Consider the following 24,373-nt stretch of genomic DNA (forward strand, 5'->3'; position numbering starts at 1 on the left):
AAGCTTCCAGTTCTCTTAAAAGCTACACCCAGAGCTGGACTAGAGTCACTTTCACTGTGTTCCCCTGGTGAAGCAGTCACAGAGCCAGCCGAGATACAACACATCTACGTTTTTGTAGAGAGGCAGCAAAGAAAGCCCTGCCATCTTCCGTCTTAGCCAGCACAGCATCGATGCCTTAGAATGAGAAAGAAAGTATTGTCTTCTAAGATGACCAAATGGAAGAATGACTGTGGGGTTTTTAGTTTGGTTTTTGGCTGGCTGAAGATTTAAGAAAGTTCTACTCTAATGACTGTGCATACATTATCAGTTAATCCTCACACCCCTGTGCAGAAGATATTGTCCTTGTTTTGCAAATGAGGAAATGGAGGCTCAGGGAAGGGGAGTCCTATGGCTGAATTCACACAAGTAGTGCACAAGTCCCAGGGAGGTCTTTCTCTCCCTCCACGTGCTGTTCTTCACTTAGGGGTCCTCTGCTTTAGCAGTTTGACCCTGTCATCCCTGTGAAGAATTCCTGGAAAAAAAAAGTTATGCCCTAATAATACTAACAAATAATACTAACAAAGGCCCATGGAATATTTTGGTTTGGGGGCAAAGTGGGAAAAGAGACAGGTAGACAACTGTAAGTCACATAACTTCCTCTGATTACATTATTTTCTTTAATATAAACCACAGTCTTTTAAATTGTGGAGGAAACTCTACCCAAACTATGAGGCTGTTTTAGTCTTTTGGCCTTTTGTTTTTACATCCTGTTTGCTCTTGAAGTCTATGCTGGTCTCGTCACTGCCGTGCTCACGGGGTGAGGAGCAGGATCAGTCCGGCATTTGCTGAGGAGTCTCAAGAAGACGAGAGATAGGAAATGTGGCTTTTCATGCTATTCTGGTTTACTCCTAACCCTTATCTAAAGATAGGTTCTGATTGCTCCGGCTAGGCGGCGCCTCTTAAAGCAGCACCAGTGCATCTTTCATTAGCAAAGAATAAAAAAATTAAAATTAAAATAATTAAAAAAAGAAGAAAAAGGGAAGGAAGGAAGAAAACTTTCTAAGAGATAGTGAAGTTGATATCTGCCACCTATTTTAACTATCTGTTGCGTTTAGAGGATCCCAAACCAAAGTTGACTCTTACTAATTGTGATATGTACATGAATCTTATTGACGATTATTAGCCTCTTTGATAATGCTCTTATGTTAGTGACTTCAAGGAGACTTTAAATGCAAGATAGTATTCTGTATTTTGGATTTGTATATACTATGGTCTGCCCGTTTCTTCTGTTTGAAATCTTGCTGTTCTTGAATGATATGTTTTGAGGAAAAAGAGACAGTTGAGAAACTTGCTAGAAGTTGTGTAGTGAGTTCTACGAGGAAACAGATCTAAATCTCTAAGATGCTGGCATGTGATACAGTGAAGGGCAGTGTAGTACTGTGTTGGGGAGCTGGCCAGACACCCTTCATGCCCTGCCCCTGCTGTGTAAACAGCTCTAAGTTGCCTCAGTTTTTCATCTGTAAAATGGATTCATAATGCTTTCCTTGAAAGCTATGCTCAGAGTTTTCATCAAAGACTTAAATAAGAGAGTGTATTTGGCACACAACACTCAGTAAATAGATTATTTTCCCTGATATTTTATTATGGCAAAAAAAAAGAATTAATGCAGAAAAGTTGAAAACCTTAATAGCAAACATGGATATTCATCACCATAGCTACCATTCAAACTATCAGGTTTTTGTTTTTTGTGTTCCAACCTTTTCTCCATGTGTCCGTATGTCTGTGTGTTTTGTTTGTGTTGTGTTACATTGTTTTTGTTTTGTTGACTGAGTTCCCTCACTAAACTGCAAGTCTTTGAGGTCAGGTATTGTGTGTTTTCCCTGTGTTAGGACAGTACTTAGTAGTCTGTGACCAGCACTCAATGAACTATGGTTGAGTCCACAGATGGGTTCAAGTAAATAGCCCCGTAATATCCTCAACATAAGTGCTCTCCAATAGAATAATCTACCATGATGGAAATGATCTATAATTCTATGTTGTCCCGTGTGGTAGTCAGGGACATGTGCTAGCTATGTGTGACTACTGAGCTCTTGAAATGCAGCTAATACATTTGAGGAAGTGAATTTTTAATTTTATTTGAATTAATTTAACTTTCCTTGGCTACACATAGTCAGTGGCTATTGTATTGAACAATGCAGCTCTATTTACTTCAGTCGTTATTTTTTTTCAATATTTGTTCGTTCTCTTTGTTTATTTCCCTCTTCCCTTTAGCCTTTACTCTTCTCTCCCATTGCTATTAACAAGCTCTAATTATCTCTTTCTGTAGCTGGTAAATAGACTGCTGGAGAATGTAAACAGAATACTGTAGGGTGGTGATTTCATTCATTGTTTAACTCTTTTCCCTTCTGGGTGGAATTTTTTTTTTCCCTGGGGTCTGGCAAATACATAGCACTTATTTTGCCAACGTTTATTTGGCAGCACTAAACCAAGATTTTTACAGAATCCCGGTGGGCTGCACTTCAATTATATTCCTTATAGCAATTTTACCAAGGTGACCTACACCGTCTATTCCTGTGCTCCACACCTGCTTGGTTTTCAAATGGACACAGCGTATCTTTCAGCATTTACAAGGTTCCAACTCAGTTTGAACAGCACAGTAGGCTGGGGGGGTGGGGGGGGAGAGGAGAAACAGGAAGCCTCCAAGCCCCTTCTAGAAAATGTTACATGCTCGCTCTCAGGAGCTTCCTCTCATTCACCAAACGTGTGTGCTCTGCTTCATAGCTCCGTCCCTGGCACACAGTAAAGGCTCAGAAAATATACTGAGTGTAGTTCAGTGACAATAAACTTAAAACTTTATTTCAAGAGAGATAAGAGACCAGCATCTCAGGTGGTCTCTGCTGTATTTGCTTATGCCTGTCGGGGTCACTCAGTGACACCCTAAGCAAACTTGAGGGACTGTCAAGAACTTGAGAGGTTCAAGTCGACTCTTACAGCAAGCCCATATAAATGGCTTTCTTGTGAAACGGCCTGAAAATATGAGAATGGATATTTCCTTGGGTTCTGGCACGTACTTTGGTGTCATGGGAATAGCCTTTCTGATGGTACTTCCTGTTAACCAGGACGTTACAGCCTCACTCAACCTCTCCTTTTATTTTTTTTCCATCCCAGAAATGGTGTGAAAAAAGTAATAAAAGTAAAGCGGTAACAAAAATCAAGAGGAACTTTTGAACCAAGATTTTCTTTTTCCTTCCAATGACTTCATGTTGTGATTGATTTTTATTAATGTCCAAAAATCACTGTCCTTATAAATAATATTTATTAAGTGCTTATTATGTGCCAAGTGCTTAAGCAAACGGCTGTCTGATCCTAACCACAGCCTGAATAGCAAGGCAGGGCTGTTCCCTGTCCCCGTTTTATAGATGCAGACTCCTAGGCACCACCACGTCCAACACTTACCTGCAACTCCTGAGTAGGAGAAAGCATGCCGGAAGCCTCCAGCTCAGCTTTGTATAATGTAGGGTTTCTTTCCTTTGCCAACAATATAAATTCCTATTTCATTGTGGAGAAGGAAGATGAGGAAGATTGGAAGCCTCAGAACCCACAGAATAATAAAAAGGTTTCCAAGTGAAAGCTGGAAACAATACATTTTTAACAAAATGGGCAGTTACTCTAATTGCTGTGCCCCTACTGTTCAATTCCTTTTTATGTCCTAATTCATTAAATTATGTGCACATACAGCCTTATTATTTACAGATGTATGCACTTTTAACTGGCTCATATGAAACAGATGTTTCTCGAAAGGTAACAGAGAACAAGTGATCTAAACCCTCCTTTAGTGGGTATCAAGTGAGTATTATGGCCCATTACCTGCAGGTCTTTTGCTATTATTTTGAATTGCAATGTCCAGTGTGGGAAGGAGGATTCAATTTGTCTCCTGGAGGAACAAATAAAAATACAGCATCCCTATAACCAACCATCTGCATCTCAAAATAAAAGAGGGTGTGTGCAGGTGATAGGCAGGTGGTGTTCACACGTGAGCTCAGGTGGATGTGTGAGTGAGTTTTATAAGCAATTTGAGAAAAATAGACCCGTTGCATTACTGGCAGTGTCATTCATTAAGCAGGCCATCTTCCGAGATCAATACTACCATACCAAGTAGCTGTAGAAATAAATGTGTACCTCTTTTCCAAGAGTAGGTGAAGTGGCCTCATAAAAATAAACAGGACCCATTCACCACATTGCCATACACTGGGTGGCACATGTCAGCAGAGAGTTATTTCAATACTTCTTCAGAATACTGGGGAGAATAACAATTGCCCCTCAAAGTTCACAGGGAGATTTATTGTTTATGAATTGTCAGGAGTTCTCTAAACAAAGAAAATTGGAGCAAAAAGATGGCTGAAATTGTGTCATTTTGCATACAGAAAGCTGGGAACAGTCACAACTGAAATATAAAATGGGACATGAAATATTAAGTGACGTATCAGGTTTATTGCATATATGACCATGAGAGTGCATTTTATTTTGTCTTATGGAGCTCTAAAAAATCCATGTAATGGATTAAAGGTATTAAAACTCCCATATTCTGTCTGGCTGTAGGCCAGGGAACAAGGTATGATAAATAATCCCGATGGACAGAATATGTAGGAAGGAATTTTAAAATGTATTTATGGCAGACATATTGACCTCCTTAACTAATAAAAATGTATGCATGAGGTTAGTTTTGAAGAAAATGCATAGTCTTTACTATACACTATAGGGTTAGTATCTTTAAAATATTGCCCACGTTTCTGTGACTCATGGCTATCAAATTCTGTCTTTACCAGCAAGTGAGGAAAAGCAGGAATTTTATAGTAATGTGGATGGTCACTATAAGAAAGTATAATTTTAATTTCCTTTATCTTAAAAGCAGGACTCTGCAAACTGAGGCCAATCTGACCTGTAGCCTGTTTTTGTAAATCCTGCTTTACTGGGATGTGCTATGCCCATAGGTTTACATTTTGTCTGTGGCTGTGATAGAGACCACAATGCCTAAAATATTTACTTTCTGGCCCTCACAGACCTTGCCTTAAAACATTAACAAATTAGCAGGAAGGAATAGAATTGGGTCTCTTATTTCTTGTTTAGTCACATCTAATCTTGTAGGTGGATTCAGGAGGCCAATTCAGAATGGAGTCGCTTCCTAACTGTGTGACCTTGGCCAAGTCATTTGACTCCTCTAAACTTCAGTTTTCTCATGTGAATCACAGATGTTCAAAGACTCATAACGATAATAATCCCGGCTTTTCTTCCCACTTTTCTTATGAGAAAGTAAGTTGGGGTAATGTGAGTAAAAATCCCCCTGAAGTCATCGTCACCATAGGATGTGTGCTGTTGGTGACTGCATTGGCTGAAAGTATCATATTTATTTGACATTGCTTATAAAGATTTCTATGCTGATTTTATTCTTTTCAACTAATAATTATTGAAACCTTGCAGACACTCTTTTCAGCTCTGGGTATTTAAGGGCAAGGCAGCTGAAAGCTCCGTGTGTGCTGGTAGGATGCAGCCTCAGGCCCCCATCAAATCCTTCCTCTAGCTGGGGCCGTGTTTGCTGTCTGGTTTCTTCAGTTGTCTGCTTACATGGGCAGGGGATGGTATCTTCTAAGATCTTCATAACCCAGGATCTATTACAGGGTCTGTCCCCTGCTCCATAAAGATTTTCTCAGCAGCTGCGTGTTGTTAACTGACAATCACTGGTTCACGCTGCCCTGTCTCATGGTCCATCTAAACTAAGTTTGGGACTTTGGGTTTTGAAGGGCTATCAAAGTCTTTCAAGATATTACTGTGGTAAGGAGGGATTTAAAGACACCGTTTCGTGTCTAAGGGTGCTAAGCAGCGTGGATTGGGGACTAGCCAGGAAAACCCATGAGAGAGGACTGCTGCAGTACTTTAGATTAACGCCTGTGGGTCTGGGAAGGAAGCGACAGGCCAGAGAAAGGAAAAGTGGACATGATTTGCTCTGCTCATGTTAGCTTGTAGAGAATCCCTTGTATATATCAGGAGGGAAAATTATTTTAAAAGGAAAAATTGAAGTAAAGGTCAGCAAATCAAGACATGAGACTAAGCATATGAGAAAAATGGGAAGGTGTGAATAGCATTGGGTTTCATCAGCACAAGCATGATATAGTAGTAATAATAAAACCACTGTGTGACAGGCATTATGCTGCATGCTGTATATTGTTATCATTTAATGCTCACAGTGATCCAGTGAGGGATAGCATTTCATGCAAGCAGAAACAGAGGCTCAGAGAAGCTAAGTACTTGCCCAAAGTTGCACAGCTAGCACATAGCAGAGTTAGGATTTGAATCTGGGACGGCTGGCTCTAGAGTTTGTACTTCCAACCACATGCCTCCAACAATTTGTCTATAAAGGTTAACAACTTCCGAGGATAGCCAAGAAAGACCTGAGCCTTGGGGATTGCTCATAGTTGAGAGAGTGGTGAAGATTTCTGTAAATTAATTTTTAAGTTTTCCTTAGCAATTTTTTAAGAAATAAAAGTAAAGCCCTTTCTCATATCAAGGGAAGCAAGAAAAGAAAATCAACCAACAATGTATATATAACATTTCTGTAAACTGAACACTTCCATACGGAAACATGAGAATCTTTCCAAATGAAATATCCGGTGCATCCTTTTCACCTGATGCATTATGCTCAGCTCCAGCTAGTAGTCAGCTAGAAGGTGGAGTAAGGATATTCCCTGTCCGTCTACTTCTAGTGACTTCTCCTACTCACCCTGGTCACTTTGGCAAGAGAGCAGTTCTGCTCCTCATTTGGGGCATTCTGATTCTGTAGGCAAGGATAGAAGAACAATCACACGCCTTTAGGATTCTGGATGTTATTCTTGAGCCAAATAAACTTTGGTTGAGGGGATGTGTGTTGCCTTTAGGTGCGGGAGGGAGACCAGTTTAGGGACTGGGGAGCACTCAGAGCCCGCCTCCCCTCCACCCCCAGCAGAGCCCTGACGCTGGTGGCGGTACAGGCCACATTTGGCCTGAGTTACTGCTCTTGACAGTGTTCAGTCACACACCCTTGGACCGCTGCCAAAGGCCTTTGGAACCTTGGTCTTAGTTGCTGCCATTCTCCCTGCTGAGGGGTGGTTTCTCGGCAGGGAAGATGTGGGAGGGGGTGGTGGGTCTGTTTGTGTATGCCTTCTAATTCCTGTGTTTGCTTCTGGGGGACTTTCCTACTTTATAGCTCTGACTGGAAAGAAAAAGGGGCATTATTTCTGCCTCCTTAGCTTCTTTCTTTTCAGTTTTCTATTTTTTTTTTCTCTATATGTTGAAACAACTTTGTATTAAGTGTGTCTGTCTGATTGAGACATATTCTATGTACTTTAAAACTTCCTGCCAGAGACAGTTGCTTGTGAAAGATGAGACGATGTCATTGCCTTCTCTCAACACCAAGGTCAGATCCATTCTCTTGAACTCAAGACTATTTAGGTTCAAACTCATGCTCATCAGTTACCCAGCTATATGGCCTGAGTAAATTGCCTAACCACTCTGTGCTTCTGGTTTCTTCCATGTAACAAGGAAATACTGAAACTAGCTATCTCAGAGGGTCACTGTGGGGAAGCTAATGAATGAATATATTTTAAAAGCTTGCAAAAGAAGGAGGCATGTAACTAGCCCATAGCACATGCTTCATAAACATGAGCTATTACTATTATTGTAATGTTATTATTACTTTGGAGATGCTTCCGTCATTTTCTGTGGTGACGCTGCTTGTCCCATTATTAAGATACGGACTTACCCACCTTCCCCAGATAGTCTAGAAATAAAGTGTTAGCGACTATTTTTATGTTTTTACTTCTTTCTGGTAGTTTACAAAGTGTAAACCCTGCAGTGCAGGAAGCGCAATTGTCATCTCCAGTTTTCAGATTAGGAAACTGGAGATCAGGAAAGGTAAGTGACTGCTGGTCGGAGGCAACATTAGGAACAGACTTTATGCCTCTCCCCTCTGAGAGTCTGCAGCGGCCACTTCTCCAGAGCTGTAGTAAATTATTTTCTTTGCTGCTTCATTCCTTAACCCCGGAGTCTCTCCACCGACTGGTCATATCCTCCCCTACATCAGGGTTGTTCAAGCTCGCACTATTTGTAATTCTTTAGTCGGTGGGAAGGGGGCTGTCCTGTGCACTGTCAGGCATTTTTCAGCATCTCTGGCCTCTGGCTACTAGATGCCAGTAGCGGCCCCCAGTTGCAATAGTCAAAAAGGTTTCCACATATTGCAAAATGTCCCTTGAAGGGCAAAATCCATGCAAGTTGAGAAGCCCTACAGTAGATTAAGGAAGGTGGAAGGGAAGCATGTTTGTGAGGGAAGGGAGGAGGTGAAGGGAGGGAGGAGTTATCATTTATTGAACATTTACTGTGTGCCAGGCAAGTTGCAAACATTACTTCCCTTTTACCAACAGGAATTTTGGGATTATCTGCCTTCTCAGGAAGTAGACAGTAGAGCTCAGAGAAAGCCCTGTGATCATTAAATTAATAAGGGCCAGAAGACGGATTTAAATTCAGATCTTTTGGCAGCAAAGCCCGTGAACTTCCCATCACTCCTCCACACAGTTTGATGGAAGCTCATGGCATTTTCTTTAGTTTTAGGACCCCTGAAAGCCCACACCAATGAGGATTAAATTAATTCCTACATCGTTTTGAGGCTGTTCATATGATACGCAAGGTCTGCCTGGAAAGTATCCAGCCATGTCATATGAAAAATAGAGACAAATGTGTTTGGTTACTTTCTGGGCAGCTCTCGGTACTCATATACCTGTAGAAAAAAGGGGGGGGAGGAAATTTTTGTAGCAAACTTGTAACTGATTAGCAGAACATTATTTTGTTGAAAAAGAAGGTTTTAGCTAAATTCCATTTACAAAATATCCTCTACGGGTTGGCCAGTTCTTTGTAAAATTTTGTACGGAATATTTTGAAAATAAAGGTACACTTACCACAATTTCCCTTTCCTTATGTAGGGTGACTTTAAGGGTGACTTTTGGGACACCTCATAGTATAATCAGTCACACTTAACCTACCTCAGATCCCAGAGAAGCCTGCAAGGAGCATGACACAACGTAATTTCCTTGTTGTCTTCCAAGTATCTCCCCATTACTTTTCTTTGTAAACCAACATGGTTTTAAAATATGTTCACAGTCCATAAGCGAAGAAGGTGGATCTGGAATGGTACATGTGTCAGTGCTCCTGTTTTAATCTATTTTATATGCAGGAAATTTGAGCCGATAAAAGAATGTCACTTATTAGTGTGATAATTGCTTTTTAAAAAAATATTGGGATCACGATTAGAAGTGGAATACTGTGGCTTCTCTACAGATCAATAAATCTTTTGTCTTTTACTAAAGAAGTAGAATATGGAACTAAGTCATTTGGTGGCTAAACTCTTCAGGGGACCTTAATATTGCCAAGCAATTAGCTTCATCTACACGTGACTCCGGAGACCTGTTCCAGCGTTTGTTCACTTAATGTAGTTCCATTTCTGATGCCTTACAGTTCACATCATTAATAAGCAGTTAGATGTGTTGGCCTGGTAAGTGATTTTAAGGAAGAATTTATTTGAACCCTGCCATAAGCTGCCTTAGTGTGTCCTAAAAAATAGTGACATAAAACATTGTCTGTTAAAACCGTCACATAACACAGCCTACGAGATAATTTTTGAATATGTTCCTTGAGCAAGAAGGCATATTATATGTGTAAAAATGAAATGTTGGTGTTGAACGTGTCATGGTCCCTTATGAAATTATGACAGCACTTCCCGTGGAAAAGTCAGTCCCAGGAATAATTTCTGCTGCTGGCCGGGAGCCCAGACAGGTAGAGCTAAAACACAGAGTGATTAGTGTGTCCTGTGCCTCACACTGTCTTTCTAAGGCCCACAATGTCTTGTCACATTTAACCATATCTTGAGTCAAATCAGTGTTGGGAAATGATAACCATGAATTAAAAGAAAGAATCACAAAAAGTTCTGTACTTCTCAAATTTGAGTAAGTAGGCCTGGCCAGATCAAATTCCATGATCTTTCTGGCTAGAAAATAGATAAGGGGCCCGGCGCCTGTGATTCAAGTGGCTAAGGCGCCAGCCACATACACCTAAGGTGGCGGGTTCGAATCCAGCCCGGGCCTGCCAAAACAACAATGATGGCTGCAACCAAAAAATACCTGGCATTGTGGCGGGCGCCTGTGGTCCCAGCTACTTGGGAGGCTGAGGCAGGAGACTCGCTTGAGCCCAGGAGTTGGAGGTTGCTGTGAGCCGTGATGCCACAGCACTTTACCCAGGGGGATAGCTTGAGGCTCTGTCTCAAAAAAAAAAAAAAGAAAAGAAAAGAAAAAAGAAAAGAAAGAGAAGAAAAGAAAATAGATAAAGGAGACAGAAAACAAGAAGTTAAAAGTCTGAGAGGTATAGTGAAGTAAGGATAGCCCCTATTAAATCATCTAAATTGCACTTGTTAAGAGCTGAAAGCATGTTGTGTTTTTTAAATTTTCTGATTTTAAGGTGTTGAGTTCCTGTTCCCTCTCCTCCCCAGGGTTTTGGGGAAGAGTAAAGGAGTTAATAGATATTAAGCACTTAGCTCGGTGCCTGATGCGTAGTAAGTGCTCAGTAAATAGTAATTACTATTAGTTCAGGCTCTTCCGGTGCAACTGTGAACCCAGTGCCAACTAAAAGCCACTGCCAAAATTCCGTGGGAGAGAAGAAGGTTTCTGGTTTATGGTGAGCATAAACACACCCAGCCTGGAGATTTTAATGCATTAAGTACTTAACAAGGTGGAGTATTTAGTAAGGACCTGTGCAAGGGGGAAGCTGACAGAGTTCCAAAGCCAAATTGACTCAGCAAATGTTCGGGATTACAGGGAGTTTAGGACAAGACATTTTTATGTCAGGGTGCCTCAAACATTAACATGCATAAAAATTACCAGCGGAGTTTGTTAAAATGCCTATTCTGACTCCACATTTCTGAGCTGGGGCCTAGATTCTGCATGTTAACAAGTTCCCAAGTGATGCTGCTGGTCCAGGACCACAGTTTGAAAAGCAAGGCTTTTTCTTTGAAAGCTCAGAAATCAAAGTCTTCCTCAGCCCCTCCTTTTGTCCCCTGCCTATGTTGGGCACCTGTTAACATGTGTGGCCAAAATAGCAGGGTTTCTCATAACCCAGCTCCAGCCCTCGGCCAGGATCCCGAGTGACCCGGGCAAACACACACTCCATCAGGGTCATGGGCAGGTTACTGAGTCAAGACTGCCAAAGCCCCACGATGATGTTTTCTTTCCCGCTCCATCCTCCTCCCTCCCTTGCTTGCCCCAAACCCGGGACTGATCTTGCAGCAGCTTAATAATAACAAAGCCAGAAGCAGAGTGAGGCAAGACAATTTCAAAGCAAAGTTTTTCTTGTTTGTCAATTACTTAATTTCAAAATGAGATTCACAGATTTGCAAAACCCATGTGTGGGGAAACTGCTTCTCCTGAAAGATGATTAAAAGCAGATCCTTTCCTGAAGAGGCGACATAAAAATTAAATGAGTGACACCTCCATCCCCAAAAAACTGCTTGGAGGCATGTAAATTACATTTAATAAAATGTCTACACGCGCTCACACACGCATGCGCACACGTGAGCAGCACAGAGTCTGGTTCTAATTACTTGTACTTTAGTTGAACTTTGGCGTTTCCTTTGACTTTCTCCCTAATGTATGTGAGCTGTAGGCTTTGCAATCCTGCAGTGAATCCACAGAAAAAGAGGGAAAAAATCCAGATCGGCTCTCTTTGGTGCCAACAAAAATGAAGACCAACCGAATGTTTTGAACAAATGCAACACTTTGCTATTCTCCCTTAATTAGCTGAAATTACTCCCTCCCACCAACCAGAGCTCTAGGCTCAAAATTCCCCTGAGGCCATGCAGGAAATGTCTTTTCTTTATAACTCTTTTTTCTTTTAAGGCTCAGCTGCCCAGAGAGTGCATTAAAATACTGTCTTAATCATGGAAGGTTCTAGTAAGAAGGCTGGGCTTTCATAATGCCTGATGCCTGCCTGCCTCTAATCAGGGCCAACATAAAATCCTGAAATCTGTCAACATGGTTTAACCAGCCGTAAATTAGTTCTCACAAAGAAAAAAGGAAAAAAATATACTGAGCTCTCTTAAAAATGTTATCTGCTACTTAATCTAACCTTTAGAAAAATGCCAAGCATGTAAGGAATTGTGAAGGGAGCTATTGTTGGAGACTTTCTGTGTGTTTAAATGACACTCAGGTGTGTTGTAACAACAAGGACATTTATACTGTGTTTTCTCAGGTGAGCTAAATTCTTAAGTGCCAAGTCCTCCTAACAGGCGGCAATGTTAATTTTTTTTCTTTTATTTTGGGAATGAATCCATCCCCCAGAATGGCGGCAGTGTTTAAGAAAGCTGTGGCTGCGGGAGCGCTGGTATTCTGCTTTTGTATCATCCCAGTCAGTGGAGATTTTGTTTAGCTTTGTTTTTGTTTTGTCTGCAAACAACCTCTGAGTTGGAAGTCCTTTCAGAGGAGTGCTTCTCAAAGTGCAGCCTGTGGACCTGTGAGGGTTCCTGAGCTCCCTGCAAGCAGCCCACAGTTAAAGAAGTGCAGACCTTGAGAGCAAGCAAGTATTTTGAAACTTTTGCAGCCACTTGGCAGATTAATTCTGTGTATGTGAAATCTAATTTTTTTAAGTTGGAGCTAAGGCTTTGAATGTCTTTGTTTTTCCTTAATTCCTTTTCTCTACAGATTCATTTTTATCTAATTGTATCAGTCATGAGGAGTTGGGGGCAGGGGCGACTAAGAAATGATTCTTTATCATTAATAGTAGTGAAACTCACTTATGTAAAGCAAAATTAAATGCCTGCCTTCCTACCCCCAAGAATTCGGCTGTGGGTCTGGACTTTGAGGAACACTGATTTAAAAGCAAAGGAGTCCCATGACTGATTTTACAAGGAAGGTGACTCCTGCTTTGTTTGCCTTAGTGACAAGCATCTGGAGTTGTGGGGGTGGAGGAGGTTAAAATATGAGCTAGAAGCTTCGGACAGTGCAGGTTTGTTCTTGTTTTCCTCAAGGCTCCCGGTGTCCAGTCACGTGTGTAGCCCAGAGGAGCCCTTTCAGCATTGCGGGTGCTGACTCTGCTCTGGGCAGGGACCCACAGAGCCAAGCATCCATCTCGCCCCAGTAGCAGAAGTTCCTCTGACTTGGCCCTTCCCTGACGAAGCAGGGCAGCCCATCTGGTTAGCAGTTTGGATGCTACACTGGAGGCTGCTGCTTGTTGGGCATTCAATCACCAGACAGAACTGAATAAGTCAATAAGTAAGCAAGGAAATAAATAAAAGCAGGAGACAAAAAGCAGATCCGAATTATTCCTCAAAGACTGCTTCTCCAAACTGAAATCACATCAGGATGGCTGCAGTGTAGTTGTTTTATTGAATGACACAAGCCTCTTTCCCCCCTGGGAAGTCTGAAAACTGCTTTTTTGGCCTGCCCGAGATCGCTGAATGAGCTAATACAGAACACATTGTCTGCTGAGCCGGCAGAGTTTTTGAGCAAAAATTTTATCATTCCATAGACTGATTGTGCTTGCCTAGAATAAGGAACAAAATGTTTGAGGCCTCTCAAGGGCATATGATGAATCTAACTCTAATTTAAAGGGACTAATAGATTATTGATTTAAACAGGATGACAGTGAACAGATCAATGGCCGCGCTCTCTATATTGCCTTAAATACCGAAAATGACTAGTAAAAGGGGACCCATCGGCTGTCCCCCTCCCGTTTCCCCCTGTCTTTCTGGGGAGCAAGGACAAAAAGGGAAGTGAAGCTTGAATACATTTTGCCAAAGCATGTTTTTGCTATGTTACCAAAAAGGCAAGAGATTGCATTAAGTACAAATCTTTTATATTGATGCCGTGCCCTGGTTATAATTCTGGAACTTGTCTTGGCACGTTGGCCTGAGGCTAGCTTTGGCAATCTGACTGACTTAATATACCACCGAAATTTTCTTTTACCTTGCATTGCTCGCAGTGTTATGGGCCACGGAGAGGAAATAAAGGAATATAAACTGTCTATTTTGAGAGTGATATTAGAATATATAGTCAAATGTCTAATTCTTTACTACCAGTGGGAAAATTCTTCCAAAGATGATTGTTTTTAGTCATATATAAGGCTTTTCTATTTCTGGGGAGGGGGGAGATTCATTTATGGCATTTGAAGGATTCAAATTACAAATCATTCTTCACAACACAGTCCCGTTACCTCCTCTCAGGAGCCTCCCATGATTTCTCCTGTGCTAAATTAAGGCCTAGAGCTCTCTCTCTTATTATGCTCTATCAGTGGATCCCAAACTGTTTCAATTTGGATTCACTTGGGAATATTTTTTAAAAACAGGGATTTTTTGGCTTCCATTCCCAGAAATTCTGGGATAATAGGTCTGGGATATAACTTGGGGCATTAAAATGTTTGAAAGCTCCCCTAGGTGGTTCTAATGAGCAGCTGAGTTTGAGAACTACTCTTATTATATTCTGATTATTGGTATATTCTCTATTAGGGCAAATTTGTCAAAGATAAGGGATTATACCATGTGCTGTGCATAGCACATATTATAGTCACTCAGCAAAATAACTGATCAAACACAGGAATAGTCTGAGAATCCATGGTACTAATATGGGACAGTTCATAGAATTACTACTGAGATCGCCACAGCCTCCATAAAAGTTTGGGGCTCTCACTTTTAATTGCTTATAATAGAACATTTTCATTCATGGCAACTGTTTAGGAAAAGCCTTCTGGATTCATTCATTTGTTATCAACGACTCTCATCCATAGGAAGAAAAGTTTTTACTAGCCTTGGCAAAATCTTTTGGGATTTTTAACATGCAGTAGGGCTCCCCTTCTTGGTGTGCTTTGCCCCAAGTTTCTTGGATATTAAATTATGCACAATTTTGTTTCCTTTCTTTAGGAGGATGAAATGCTGGACTCCCTTCAAGACATGTATTTGAAGTGGCATATTTATGGAAATTACCACCCACTTTTGAAATTCAGGGCATAGCTTTGACAGCTGAATCCAGCCCTAACAGAATCCTATTTACAGCTTTCCTAGACAAGCCAGATTAGCTGTTCTGCCTGAGTGAAGAGAACATTAAAACGCACACACCCCACCTTGCTTGTGTGAAGAGCATAATGCGAGATTGATCCTAGCGGGGGTGACATGGCTCTGTCAGTTGTTGAAACACACACGGGTGAAAGTAGAAGCCAACGAATCAGTCCAACCTAAAAGATCTGGGAGGCATCTAGGGAAGCGCTCACCTGTGTTGGTGTTAGGAGTGTAAACTGACACAGCCTTTCTGGAAGTTAATTCATCGACATGAATTAAAAACTAACAATATTTTGAAAATAACGAGGCTTTTGAACTAACAATTACACTTGGAGAATTTGTGCTAAGAAAATAGAGATGTGCTGGGATTAGCTACAAAGATGATCATCAGAATGGAATGTTTTATGGGGAAAAAAAATTATTGACAAGGAAATAAATGCGTGACACTGTAAGTTGAACAAAGTGCCACGTAATCCCAGTATTATTCCACTTTGATAAAACCAAAGCATGTATGTACGTAGAAAAAGAGTCTGGAAAGTTATACACCCAGGGGATTATAGTGGACTTCTGTGAGTGAAAGGATTATTGGTGATATTGTGTGTGTGTGTATGTTTTCTTCAATTTTAATAAAGAGTTATATATTGTTTTATTATTTCAACAAGTAATGTTTTCTTGTTGATTTTGCTCAGTGTGAGGAATGCTTGCATGTATAGCTTGATAGTTAATAAGGTTTAGTGACATCTCAGATGTCAGCCCTTCTATAAAACACTTACAACCACTGTGCCAAGTTATTTAGAATGAGACTTTCTTATTTGTCACAAGAAATAATGCATTGATGTCTTCATCCCGGATACCACTGTTTCAAGCAGTAAAGACTATAATAGACTTATCTACTAGGACCTGTGCTACTTTAATGAATTCGTTCCAAGATTCTTACGAATTATGAAAATACTATAATTATAGTTGGTTCTGTTCCAAAAGGCTAATTAATTACTTTTTGGAGGAACCAAATGAGTATAAGAGAGCTGTTTGATTTTTAATTTTATCATTCAACAACTTAGAAGGGAATTTAGTGCTTAAAATGAGGAAGAAAATGGAAAAGGAAAAAGTTCATGCATGAATTCAACAAATATTTATTGAGTGCCTACTATGTGCAGGACCTCAGTCGGTCCTGGAGCACAGGTGTAAACAATGCAGGTAAGTGTCTTAGCCTCATAAAACCTAATATTCAGAGCATATCAGGGATATGGGGTTGGCAAATGTAGAATATAAAATTGTATACAAATGAACTTTTAAAATTTGGACACTGGTTCGTGTTTTGTAGACCTAAAGTAATGGGATAGAGTGGTCAGGAGTGGGAAGAGGCATTTTCATTAGAGAAGTTACCTATGAGGAGGTTAACAATTACTCTAAGATTTAAGAGATGAAAAATAGCTAGATATGCGAATGTCTGAGTATTTCCAAGGAAGGAAAAATGGTTAGCACAATACCTTTAAGTGGGCATGAGAGCTTGGTCTATTCAAAAGACAGAATAGAAGCAAATTATTTAGAACTCAATCAGTGAGGTTGGAATCATTGAATACAATAATATTCCTAAAGGGCCATGTAATGCAAAGCCTTGTAGAACATAGTAAGGGCTTTGACTTTGATCTAATTGATAGGTATGTAGAGACTGATTTTAGCTTTTGAGTAATTATCTTGACTGCCTTGTTTGAATAAATGAACCTTAGGTAGGAAGAGTAGGGGTGAAGAGACAAATGATGAGGTGGACCACCAACCTGGTGTGGTACGATAGTGATGTGGGGATGAACGTGGGAGTAAAGTGGACCTGACCTGCTAAAAGCTTGTCTATAGGATAATCCAGTCAGTAGAATATCTAACCTGGGAGAGTATAGCAGCTAGAACTACTGGAGCCATTACACTTTGGAAATTATACTGTATAATATATTGCAAAGTGTTTGGGAAACCAAAGGTTCTGGAACTTTATCGAACCATCTTTAATCATCTTCCCAATTTTCATCATACTTTACGAGCATTTTTAGCCTGTGATCGGAGTAAGGCCAGTTCTTGCTCTGTCTTTGAACAAAATCCTGGAGAATGGGTGTGGGAGAACACTCTGCTGCTGTATTTTGTGAATTCCTGTTTCCCATGGAATTTGGGTAGTTTGATAATGAAACAGGAATTGTGTAATTTTAAATATACAATCAGCAGCAACATGACTTAGAAGTGAACTGCCCCACTCCGTGCCATGACTGAGTATAACCCACTGCTTCTCACACCTTAATTGCATATGCAGTCATCTGGGGATTCTGTCAAAATACAGATTCTGATTCCATGAACCTGAGCTGGGGCTGACACCACGTTGTCTCATAGACTCTGAAGTAATCCTAATGCTGCTGGTCCAAGGAGCAGCCTTCGAGGATCAAAGGTCTTACCCATACTGTTAATGAAGATCACTTACGGCCACATCATGCTAAAGGCCCTGGCCATATGCTTGTTGGTTGACTGTGTTGGACATTTCTTCATGTTTTCTAAGGAAATTGACTTTTAGTTAAGTGAGCAGCAGATTCAAACAAGTCATCTGAGCATGAGTGATAAGCTGGGGTAAACAGAAGAGTAGAAAGAGCCTGGGGGTTGCAGTGGGAAGATCTGAATTGGCCTCTCGGCTCTGCCACGGTCCTCATGGTCCTAGACAAGTCACTGCCCTCCTCTGAGTTTCTGTCCTTTTTTTTAAAATCCCTTTTAGCAATATCTGTTTGAAACTCTTTTTAAAAGTTATCATTATTTCTAAATATTACAGAGGTACAAATGTTTTTGGTTACATGGGTTGCTTTGTGATGTTTGAATCAGAGTTGTAAGTGTCTCCATCACCCAGATAGAGCATTCATTATAGTTCATTATGTCCATTAGGTAGGTTTTCACTAGTCCCCTCCTCTGCCTGATTTCTACCGAGTTTTAATTGGTTAGTTCCAATTTAATAGTGGGTACATGTGGTGTTTGTTTTTCCCTTCTTCAGATACTTCACTTAGGATAACAGTCTCCAGTTCCATCCAAATTGTTACAGAAGGCCTTCTTTCTTCCTTCTTCATGATTGTCTCTCTTGAGAATAAAAATCATCATCATCACAGCGTTATGGTGAACTTCAAATGAGATAGACGTATGAGATTGCTTCGTAAACTGTAGCGTACCACACCAATGTCAGTATCACCACCTCTGTGCCTGCAACGATAACTGTTTTTACTGGGTTATCCCTTCTAGGGTTAATGCTAAGTTTGGGGCCGAGACAAGTGAATTTACTGATGAAAAAAAGAAACGAACTGAAATACAGTTTCTCTTTCTTCTTCCCCCACCCCGTCCCCTTGTAGCAATTGAAACACAGAGCACCAGCTCTGAGGAACTCGTCCCGAGCCCTCCGTCTCCGCTTCCTCCCCCTCGAGTGTACAAACCCTGCTTCGTCTGCCAGGACAAATCATCGGGGTACCACTATGGGGTCAGCGCCTGTGAAGGATGTAAGGTGAGTACCCACTGAGCGCCTGTTCTCCATGGCTTCTCCGGAGGTGACTGCCTGGCTTCAGAAGTGGGCTGGCTCTGGAACGTCATCTTCAGTCAATGTGGTCTGTTCAGTTCTATCTGATGGTTTTCATTACTTTTTCACATCACTTTAGTTCGAAATTCAGAAACTTCTGCAAATGACTGATTGGGGCCAAAGATTCTAGGACCCTTCTAATACCCTCACATAATAGTTCTTTTCAGGTAGTAAGAACCTGTTGGCGGAATCTTAAAAAACATTGTCCTGTTTTTCTTTAGAACATGCCTCTGGTGTCTGTAGTTTTATTTTATTTATAAATATGAGTGACAGTCTACTGAATCAACTTGCAGAGAATCTGAGGTTGAAATTGGAATTTATGTCCTCGCTGTTTCCTTTGAATTACAGTTTGATTTTCAGCCTGTAGGGACTTGCTACTGTATGTGTATCATAAATTCAGGGGAGCTGGATTTAAAATTCCTACCTACAGAGTATTGGAGGCTGAACATGTGTCAGAGAGTGTATGGCTGCTTTGAATCAAACTAGACAATTGTTATCAGGTCTAACAGGCTTAATTGAGTGAATGAGCTTCTTATTTTTTTTTTCAAAGAGACAATAAAAGAATTACTTCATAGGCAAGTTCAACTCATCCATAAAAATTTCTCAGAGGAACTATGTCTGTCTGGAGCTAGCCTTTCCCTAGATATATAATTTCTTTAAGTCCTCTCTGGATGGCTGTTCAGACCTGTTGTTTATAAGTCTAAATTGCACGATTCATTTGTAATTGTTAACGTGTTCGAATAATATTACAGGTGCTCCGTGGCATTTTGCGTCTGGCGTATCAGAGTTAGCACTTACTGTATGCATCGATTAGGCAGTGTTGTGTAACAAATGATCCTAAAACATAATGGCTTATGGCAACCACCCTTTATTTAGCGTACAGTTCTCTGGGTCAGCAGTCTCGGCCAGGCTCATCTGCACAGACTTAGCTGTGTTCCACCACGTGTCTCTGATCAGCTGTAGGTTAGCCAGTCGGTTATGCTTCCGGGGGTGCTGGCTGTCATCTGGGAAGCCTCAGTTCTCCTCCGTTTGACACCCCTTTCCCACCACTCCGGTCTTGGCTTGTTCACAGAGGCAGAGTTCCAGAAGACAGAGCAGCAGCACACGAGGTCTCCGAGGCTGAGCTCGGAAGCAGCTCACAGTCACTTCCGCTGCACTCTGTTGGCCAAAGCAAGTCATCAGTTTAGTCTAAACCCAGTAAGCAGGAACATAAACTCAACTTCTTAATGGGAGGAGCTTCAAAGTCACATTATAAGGAGTACAGCTATGGAGGGAGGAAATGGGATCATTTTCATACTTAGACTCCTGTACCACGTATCTAATTTCCTATGAACGTAAAGTAGGTCTGCACTCGAGCGTATGGCTCAGCAGCTCACCCACACTCTGGCAGGCGCTTAAAGATGGAGATTGAACAATGCATAAATGTCACTCAGCCCCTCCAAGTAATTTTATATGTTTTTGCTTCTTTTCAAATTATTTAAATAAACATGTTTATTATGGTTTATTACTTTTATAAATAAGGAAGACCAGGTTGTGAAGATTTAGGAGCATCTCTCTGCCTCTGGGATTATACTGGTTATTTCAAAAGAGTTCTCTTTTTGTTAGTAGTTCGTGATATGGTAGTCAGGAAAGTTATATGGGCAACCAGGTGGCAGCCGGCTAAACAGTGAAACATTTGTGTATCTAATTATGGCTTTATTGTTAGTAACCTATAGCTGAACTTACTTAAATTTATCCTGATGTTTATAAAGGTTTCAACAGAATTACCAGTTCATTTTGTCCATTTTTTTAATAGTGTATAAATGAACCTTGTTCTAATGCTCCTTTAAAGGTTAAATGAAAAGACACTCCTTTATTTCTGAAAATTTTTAAGTGATGACCATGTCTAGAAACCTGACTAAGGTATGTTAAGCTCAGCTTACTTGTTCCCATGGTGTCCTGGGGATAGAAATTATCCAACGTGTCTCTGTGGCAAATACCAGGACCTGCATATTGAGCTGTTTCACAATCTGTATAGTACAAACTGTTTTAGTCAGCTTGTAGTAGTCAGCTAATTCTCTGACCTCTGGTTTTAATTTGGAATTCTGACTCTTTTTAGGAAAAACCCCAACAAAAATAAAATTCATACCAGCACAAATAACTTTGATAAACTCAGTTAAGTGGTCCAGAGTCATATTATGGTATAACTTTTTAGCAAAGCTATAAACCCAATAAGGTCAGATCAGTTCACCAGGCAGTTGTTGTGAATTTAATAATTTCTATGTTGTGAGTAGACTGCCTTTCGTTTCACGTTGGTTGCTGAGAGAGACGGTCTGCATTAGGCTGGCTGGGGAAATAGAATGACAAAATGTACAGGACTAAAAAACACGAGGAAGCAAAAATAAACTGTAACAGCCGAAGAAAAAGAAATATAACTTATTAAACACTAAATATAACGTTTTGGCATTAGAATTTATCTGTACAGAATAGAATTTATGGTATAAAAATAGAAAGTCCCATGATTCTACCCAAAGTCCCATGATTCTACCCTAGGAGAAAACCCTTATTAAAACAAAGTTTTTCTATGAGTGTATGCATGTTGTTATTTTTGTTGTTTTTTTTAATAGGATTTTATGTTGTATACTGGTTTTTAATTTGCTTTTTAAATTTAATAAACTTTTGAAACTTTTGTAAAGACAATGTAAGCAACGATGTAGTTTTTATGGTTACACAATTAAATAGTGGTTTATGGTTATGTCATAATTTACTTAACTAATCCCCTATTATACAATTAAGAGTTCCTAATTTTTCTCTATTATAAATAATGCTTTAATATATAGCCTTTAGATATCTCTGATACTCTCCTCAGGATAAGTTAGTAGAGGTGAAATTTCTAGGCCAGTGGCTTTGTATATTTTTAAGACTTTTGGGTCAAATCGCCAAAATATCCTTTAGAAAATGTATAAAAATTTATACTCTAGCAGTCTATAAAAAGACAATCCTATTGCAGAATGTTGATTAGCAGTCTCTCCTTGATGATAATAAGGTAATAAATTAAGAAGCAACTTCTCTTTTGGAATTCTGCCTATATTTAATTTGATATTTACTATGGGCCTCATGTGTGATAACAGTTTAGATTTATCATGGGTTTTTGATTTACCTATAGAAACTGACCTGGCCTATGGCTGGAAATCCAAGATCATTACTGTGGCCTGGGAACCTCTTCTCTACAGTAGGACTCCCAAACAGAACCCACTTATATAGCTTCAAGAAGGAATGCCTACAATGACTTCTGCTTGTCATAACCAGGAGGCCTTTACTGACTACTTTTGGGGGAAGAGAACTTTCCATTTTCCTAGGGACCAGGTGGCAGTCTCAGCTTCTGCTGCAGCCATATGCTGGTGGTCAAAATTTAATGAATGGTTATGATCCGCTTCTGGGGATGGTCAGTGGCTGCTGTACTGAAGCATTCCATGACAATGTAACCACTAGACATGCCATGGGGATGTTCTATTTAGGGGATTTCCAGCTGAGTGGTGAGAGATTTTTTTGCAGGGGACAAAGAGTACATAAAATTAATGTGTTATGTAGTTATCCAGGAAGATTTTAACTATATGAGATAATAAAGCAATCTTAAAAATAAAATAATAAGACAATATAAAATAATACCATTAGAAAACAGTTTCATTGCTCATAGCTAAAATTTATGCACAATTTTTAGCTTTAATTATATTTTACATTTCCATTTGTATAGCTTTCAATGAGTGTGGAGCCTAGAGTGAGACTACTGGGATTTGAATTTCAGCTAGGCTACTTGCTAGCTTGGTGACCTTGGACAAGTGTTTTATCATCCAGAAAAAGAGATAATATCACATACCTCATGGTATTATTGTGATGACAAAATGAGTTCCTATTTGTAAACCATACTGAATAGTACCTGGAATATCACTAAGCATTATCATGAAGCTATTACAATGACTTTTGCACACAGTGATGTGATATTGATGATAATCCTAGTATCTTCTCATATGTTCTTTCAGCAATTCTACATATCTTTGTACCAAAGTAAACCACTCCATGGACCCTCCCTGGATTTCCCTAGTTACAGGGTTGGAAAATTTTTTCTGCAAAGAGCCAGTTAGTAAATATTTTAGACTTTGAGGGCCTTATGGTCTCCATCACAACTGTTCAACTCTGCCATAGAAGCATGGCTCATATGCAATATATAAAAAAGAGGCTATGGCTACATTCCAATGAAACTTTATTCATAAAAACAAACAATAGGCTAGATTTGACTCTTGGTGATAAGTCCCTTTTCTCAGTTTCTAAAACTCAGAAGCTGGTAGCCCAAAGCTCTCTGTCAGGCCATTTTGGTGGCCTGTAGGCCTGGGATTACTACCCCCTCCCCACTGCTGAAAAGAGTGGATGTTCACATACCCAGGGCTTCATGACTTGGAAGCTTTGAGCCATGTTCAGCCATTCTTCCACCCCTCCATTCACATTCAACTCCCACTTCCTCATCCAAAGTCAGAGAAATTAGCAATATCCTTGTAATTGACCCTGGCATCAAACTTTGGAGAGGTTTGTTGAATGTATTCCATGAACTGCTCTATCAGTTAGCTTTTCCTGCTTAATAAATAACCCAAATGTTTATTGGCTTACAACAATAGACATCTATTATTCATTATAATTGTGGGCAGATCATTCTGTCTGAAGGGCTTGGCCTGGCCCGGTGGTCTAGGATGGCCTCACTCACATGACTGGGGCGTTGGTGGGATAACTAGATCCTCCTCTCAGGTTGATGCTAACCCTGAGCCTAGCCTGGGCTTAATGGTGGATGGGTTCCCATCAGTGAGAAATGGCAATTACCAATGCGCAAATGCTTTTCAACCTTTGCTTGCATCACATTTGCTAATGTGTCCTTGGCCAAACAAATTGCATGTCTAAGCCTAGATTCAGTGGGTGGAGAAATAGACTTCACTTATTAAGGGGAGAAGTGGCAAAGTCACCTTGCAAAAGGGTGAGCCTACCAGAGAGAGCATTTGATTATACACAGTTTTCTATTATTTCCTAGTCTCATGGGCAAGTGCCTTATGATCACTGTATTCACCATTCAGTCATCATTTGGGAACTACCTGTTGAATACATAATTAAGTTTCAAGCCTTATTCCAAATGGTAGAGATACAACAATGAAAATGACAAAGTTCTTCACGGAATTTACTGTCTCGTAAAAGGCACAGGTGATAAACAATTCAACGTTGGTAGGAAATGAACAGAATGGTCTGATAGAGAATAATTGAGGGGTATTCAATTTGGCAGGGGTCAAGAACACCTGCCTTGGTGGGGACAGTGCAGGTGGACTCCCATGGCTGGGAAGGAACCAGTTATGCGGGTAAAGGTGGGAAAGCATGTTAGGTGAGAAACCAAACACATGGATTCTAGGGCTGTTTCTACTTGTCTTGGTGTGTCCATTGCCTTCTGGGCCGAAGCAAATCCACAAATTTGAACCTAGTCCTATACCAGATAAGAACTGTGAACCCAGTAGTTGCCTTGACTTCCCATTAGGGATAGCTTATGCAAGCAGGAGGTCCTTGGTGTTTGCAAGTCCAGTTATGGAATAAGGAGAAAAGAAAACAATTCTTGCTGGATATCCCCTCTACACCAGCCATTCGGGCATGTTATAGCCACATTTCATTTAATTCTCACAACATTT

General features: G+C 40.4%; 1 protein-coding gene across 1 annotated transcript in view; it reads left to right on the plus strand.

Annotated features, from left to right (window-relative positions):
• The window catches only part of RARB (retinoic acid receptor beta), a 159,893-nt gene that overhangs the window by 9,688 nt on the left and 125,832 nt on the right, over positions 1–24,373 (plus strand). The window contains exon 2 of the mRNA XM_003781749.3: positions 18,460–18,608. Within this exon, the coding sequence (XP_003781797.1) occupies positions 18,460–18,608 (149 nt within the window). The remainder of the gene's footprint in view (positions 1–18,459; positions 18,609–24,373) is intronic.

Source organism: Otolemur garnettii, unplaced genomic scaffold, assembly GCF_000181295.1.
Source record: "Otolemur garnettii isolate 467f Iridium unplaced genomic scaffold, OtoGar3 scaffold00002, whole genome shotgun sequence".
Classification (NCBI taxonomy): domain Eukaryota; kingdom Metazoa; phylum Chordata; class Mammalia; order Primates; family Galagidae; genus Otolemur; species Otolemur garnettii.